Here is a 6,228-nt window from a genome sequence, read left to right as displayed (position 1 = left end):
TACTAGTACAAAAATTCTTTACATGTGAGGGAAGGTTTGGAGTTCTATATGTTTATCATGCCAAAATTATGATGCATTTCTTAGGAGAGCATGACATTAACCTGCCATACTTTTTACTCTCAAGCCTTAGAAAAATGTGATCAATAGTCCAAAGAAATCCAAGAAACATTGAGCCACATTTATACCATCATGGGCTTGTCAAAATACTAGTTGAAGAACAGTTAAAGGCCAAAAGGGATACCTGGGAAAGATTTCTTGTGAGAAACCACTTCGAAGAGGCAGGAGAAGCCTCTGTGCCTAGAAAGAGTAGAAGAAAAAGAGAAGAGGTTACCCCAGAAACTGCTGTCCAAGAAGAAACTGTCCAAGACCTTGTTGAAGAAGAAAATGTTGCCCATCATTCTGAACATGAAATTGACCCTGAACCTGCTGTAGACATTGATCAAACAGCGCAAGGAATCATTACAGAAACCCTGCAAGAAATTGTACAAGAAGCTGCTCAAAAGAAAAAGGAGAGTAGGGAGAAACAAAAGAAAGATAAAGGAAAAGCCATAGCCCAAGAAACCTACCTTACTCCTGAAAATTCCAGTGAAGAGGACACTCAGCCATTGGCACATAGGTTGGCCCAACTTCATGAGGCTGACCTTTCCAAGAAGATGCAAAAACAAAAACAGAAGCAACAAAAAGAAAAACAGAGCATCACCACCGTGAGAAGGAGCAGCAGGTTACAAAGCAAAATGGGGGCCACAAAGAACAAAGAGTCATTCTTTATTGACTTGAGCACACCTAAAAAGGTTGCTACAAGACTTTACTTTGAGAAAAGCTCTCCACATGTTGAGCAGGTTGAGACTAGCCCTCCACGTGAGGAAAGTCCTTTTGAGCATGAGCCTGAATTTGAACATGAACCTGAATTTGAGCATGAGCCTAGTCCAAAGAGGTCACCAGAGATTGACCCAGACCAGCAGAGAGTATATAACTACTTGGAAACATTAGAACAAGCTGTTGCTGGTCCAAGCACTGTTCTACCTCTTGAACAACAAGTTCAATCACTGAAGCAAGAAGTATTTGAGCTAGAGGTACTAAATCGCCACATCAAACAAGAAAATGAAAAACTGAAGGAACAGAGAAATGTGGACAAGATGGTCCAAGATAATACCATGCTTCATATGGGCCTTTGGCAAAAGGAAAACAAAAAGCTCAAGAAGAAATGCAGGAAGTTAAGCAGAGCTTTGATCAATTTAAAATTCAGATGTTTGATGAAAAGACCAAGAGTCAATGTGGCCACATAGAGGAAGAGGAGAAGACTAGATGTCTTAGCAGAGGCATCTCAGCAGGTGGATTAAACAATGTTTTCGTTGCATGAGGACATGCAACACCCTCGTAGTGGGGGTATGTAGAGCCTCTAACTTGCACTTGATTATCCATCATTACCTACAGCTTTTCCTCACTTATCCCTCTCTTTTGCTCTATTTTCCGCATAAACTTACCCAGATCATTACATTTGATGTCTTTAAGCATAATTAGTTAACTTTGCTTATGTTTTACTGTTGGTTTAGATTTTTGACATATAAACAGAGATTCCGCAGCTGTTCAGCAATTCTGCAGCTGTTCAGAGATTCCGCAGCCTTTTTGTTGTTTGATATGCTCCACGTGTCTTCTCAAGGAACGAGCCACATGGGCATGTTGGGTTGGATGTACACATGGATCGTATGCTATTGGTTGAGCCAAACCAGTCACGTATGCCCTTGGTCAATGCAGGTATTCCCTCGGTCAAACGGTCAAGTTCTAAACGGTGGCATGGGAGCCGTGAGCAGTTGGGACACGGAACCGTAGCTGGCACTTCCTCCACGCCACGAAGACAGCTAAAGACAGGATCCAAACATAGATTTGTCTCCCATGATGACCGTTTCCCTCAAAAGTGCACGAAGTTGCCTACGTGTTTGCTGCACAAGTTAATTAGCTAAGACTGCGTGTTGCTGCGTAGTTAATAAGTTAGGCTGTAGTTGCTTAGTTCACGCAGAGAGTAGTTGCCTCTGTGCTTATAAATAAAGCGTGTGCCAACGCTTATAGATTAGCTTTTTGAATATTGTAATTGCTGCGCTGATTCTGTTATAAAAACTCTGTTTTAGAAGGCTGTTCCTACAGCACTTTTCATTGTATTTTGACATGCTGGTTTTATAAAGAAGACTGTTCTGTTCACCTTTTCGTAGCTGATCTTTTAAGTTGGTTGCGTGGATGGAGGGCCCCCATCTATGACAGCCCGTGTACATAGTGTTTGATTTCATTTTCCTGCTTTCAGCAATCTCTATTTCTTTCATCATGTATAATAGTATACCATTTTATTTCATGTCATTTTATTTCCAGCATTCATTTTAAACTGATCAGTATTGTTTTTGCAGGTTTTTAACCCGGGATTGTTTTGTCTTTGTGTATTTGCTTTATATCTGATGGTATTTTCAGTTGACATATTCAAAGTTGCTGCCTTTACTCTATTTTCATAGCTGATTTCTAGTTTAGTTTCTCAAAGTTGTATGTTAACGTATTGATGGTCTCTTTATCATAAGTTGTTCATCTTTTAGAGATCAGAATACTAATAAATTACAGCTGGCTTTGAGTACTTTTTAGACTAATATTTAACTACTTCCTAATCGTGCTTCACATAATTCCATATGCTGAAAGCAGAGAGTTAGGAAGAGCTGAACATTATAACTAGTCTTTAAAGTAGATTTTTCTCATTTTTGATTACTTTTTAGACTTATCTCTCACTACTTCTTAATCGTGTTTCTCATAATTCCATATGTTGAAAGCAGAGAGTTAGGAAGAGTTGAATATTATAACTGGTCTTTAAAGTAGTTTTTCTTACCTTTTTATTTGCAGCAGCATGAATAGTGTCTAGTGCCATTAGAAAGTGGTTCTTTGCTTTCAGTTCATTTCAAGTTATTTATTTCTTTCAAGCTTTTTTTTTGCAAGTTTAGAAGGTAGTTAGAAATCACCTGTAACACACACTCACTCATTTAGAAATCACCTTACACACACACTCACTCATCTGTTTATAAAATCTCCATTCCATCTTAGGAAGATAAATTGACCACAAACAACACCCCCAAACGACAAAAAGATCTAAGAGGTTGCTTAAGTACATATAGTACACCTTCACTTCATTAGCTTACGAACCCCGGGTTGACAATTAATGACATCAATTTAGAAACACTAAATTGACTAAACAGCGCTATCAGCGTTGTGAAGGGCTCCTTTCATGTTGTGGAGGCATAGTGATGCCATATTATGATAGATAATAGACCCTAGTTCAACAGTTGAAAAGTTGCACACTGAATCTTAATGTGTGAAAGAGAGTAGCATTCATGTTCTCTACTGTTAAATGAATCTTGTTGAACTTTGAGTGACACTTCCTATCAAGGCCTTAAGGCCTCATATTTGGTTTAGAAGTGACTAGTTTTTGCAACATAGTTGAGCCTATGTTTGGATAAGTGTACTATTCCTTTATTAATAAAATGATACTATCGTTAAGGGCTTCATAAAGATTGTCATATTGAACCAATAAGTATGATATGAAAATAAGATGAATCAATGTGTAATTACGCTTGGTTACTAGTTGTTATTTCTTATAATAATAACTTTAATACACATATATTTTCAAAATATATTAACTGTGAAGTTGTGAGATTTATGGTCCTCATTATAGAAATCAAAAGTTAAAGTTGAATCTAGATTTATGGTTCCCAAAAAGTTTAAAAACTACCCAAAAAGGAATCGAGAACCTTTGAATCAGTGGTGAATGGCCACTGATATCCACATGCGTCAATGTTCTGCTGAACTTTCCCCTTTCACTTCTTCCTTACTCGATTCATTCTATTCACGACATCGTCAATCACTATCGACACAAGTTCATTTTGATGGCCGACTGGAGTGCCACAGTCGCCCTTATATAATCCAAGATTTGTCGCCCTCAACCTTATTGCTCATGTTATCGGTGGATCTTAACCTTAATTTAGAAATTTCAATATCGATATTTTGAATTACAATTTCCTTTTCAACTTTCCATTATTGGAAGGGTTGAGTGATGACATACCTTTCAAATTGAAATTTAGTTCCCATTGTTGACCGTTGAGTGAACAGTAAAAGAGTATGAGCATTGAATTTGCGTAAAAGTTAGATGCTTCAGTTGTTGAAGCTTCGCAGTTTAAGCTTTCAGTTACTGAAAACAGTTGGATTTTATATTTTGCTTAAATTTCATATTCTGAAATTTGATATACTGTATAAACGGAAAAGGAAAAAGGAACATTTCTCAGATCTGTAAATTCTTGCTATACTTTACATCCTGGTATGTATAGCGCTGCAATTTGTCTTCCAGTGACCGTAATAATTGAGCATTAAGCATTTTCCTCCCAATTATAACAATTGTCAATCTTTTATTAAAATATCAAATGCACACAGTTCTCCCAGAACCAGGGAGTTTACGTATATGAAACAGCAGGAAAATCATAATAACATAGGGTTTATTTAAGAGAGAAAATTAAAGAAAGATGAGCATTCAACAAATCAAGCCAGGGATAAGTTCCGGAGCGCCGGTAAGCCTCGTCCGTCAGCTGGTATAAATATGTACTCCGATGACAACAGTGAACAGAGCCAAGAGCCCGAAGAATATAAGTGTGTGTATCAGAATCGATCTGCCGCTAGTCTCGAAGTTACCGAAGTCCATGCTCCGACAGTTGCCGGGAAACTGAAACAAGAACCCCGGCGACAGCAAGACGAACAAAATTACCGCCACGGCAACCGGCCCCCAGTCCGCCATTATAATCAAATTGCGAGCTTTCTCCAAAGACGGACGCGCAGAGATGGAATCCTTCAAGCACAACGCGAGCAACCTATGAGTATCGAATTCAGGCAGGTGGATCAGGAGGAGGAGAAGAAATAGGAATCCGAACGAGTAATTACAGGTTGCGTGTTCGAAACTCTTTGGAATATGTTTGGTACTTAAGCACAATTAGGAACTATTGAGGCGGGTGGGTCAAAAGGAGCGGAAGAAATAGGAATCCGAACGAGTAATTAGAGGTTGCGTGTTCGAAACTCTTGGAATATATCTTGTATTTAATCAGAAGTAGGATATCTACTTTTGGAGTTAAAAGCAATTTTTTATTAAAAGTATATAGGTGGTATTAAATTATTTATTTTTAAATTAAAAATATAAATATAATATATTTTTCATATAATCATTGCTATGCAGGAAAGAGCGCACCTTTTTTAAAAACCCCGACCCACAATAATGAACCTATGGTTCGGGTTGTGATTTGACCAGACAAAAGTTTACCTAATAACAATTTGACCATTGTCTCAATAAAATAAAATTTATTAAAAAAACGCAATTTCCAATTACTTTCATCAATGACTTATTTAAAGTCATTTTCGAGTTTATTAAAACGTGGTTGATAAATTTGGTGAAAACATTAGGTAAGCAATCACATCCACAATATATAAATCATAGAAAATTGAACTTTAAACTCCAAACCACCTTCTCCAAAAGTATGAAACAAACATTCAATAGACACTCCAAACCACAACCAGAAGCTTGTAGGTTTGAAATTTTCAAGGAAACAACCACATCCATTATTTAAGGTGAAAAAAATACCACATCCACTATTTAAGGGTGAAAATAGAAAAAAAACCACAACCACAACTTGTAAGTTTGAAATTTCTAAGAAAACAACCTTATTATAAATATTAGAGATTCATTAAAAAAAACAAGATTTAGCTTTTATTTTTTAATAATTTAACTAGTATTAATATAATTAAAAAAATATTAACTAAATATGGTAATATAATATAATTTTTATAAATAATAATATAATTGCACATCATTTTAATTTTAGAAAATCCTTCCTATATTGGCATTTAATATTAATTATTGGAAGTAAGTAAAGCTTTGATTTAAATTATTTAAAATTGCTAAATATTTATGAAGCAAGCAAAGTTTGACTTAGCATATTAATTATTTAGACAATCAAACAACAAAATTAAAGGTTACCATCCATGTGCTACGACCTTCAAAAATGCATTGATAAACATACAATGAATTTTCAAAAGTATAATGGTGTACTACAATGAAAAGAGGCTTTACATTATTTTGGTTTTTTTCATCTAAAGGTGATCCAACTTCAAGGGGGATTAGGACCCAACAAGCCCACGATACATGACAAGTCACATTACAAAAAG

General features: G+C 36.2%; 1 protein-coding gene across 1 annotated transcript; it reads right to left on the bottom strand.

Annotated features, from left to right (window-relative positions):
• Positions 1 to 4,493: 4,493 nt before the first annotated feature.
• Positions 4,494 to 5,056, bottom strand: LOC149144628 (uncharacterized). The gene has a single exon (XM_089446992.1). It carries the CDS (start codon positions 4,808 to 4,810, stop codon positions 4,601 to 4,603), a length of 210 nt encoding a protein of 69 aa, XP_089303118.1. The 5' UTR covers positions 4,811 to 5,056; the 3' UTR covers positions 4,494 to 4,600.
• Positions 5,057 to 6,228: the final 1,172 nt, after the last annotated feature.

This window comes from Pinus tabuliformis, chromosome X (assembly GCF_031772625.1).
Source record: "Pinus tabuliformis cultivar Carrire ecotype Pingquan chromosome X, CPIR1, whole genome shotgun sequence".
NCBI classification, from domain to species: Eukaryota; Viridiplantae; Streptophyta; class Pinopsida; order Pinales; family Pinaceae; genus Pinus; species Pinus tabuliformis.
Note: the sequence above shows the minus strand (reverse complement) of the source record. Positions and strands in the feature narration are given on the sequence as shown.

Excerpts from the sequence above, each read along its gene's own strand:
- LOC149144628 (XM_089446992.1), bottom strand. The coding sequence starts at position 4,810 with ATGGCGGACTGGGGGCCGGTTGCCGTGGCGGTAATTTTGTTCGTCTTG.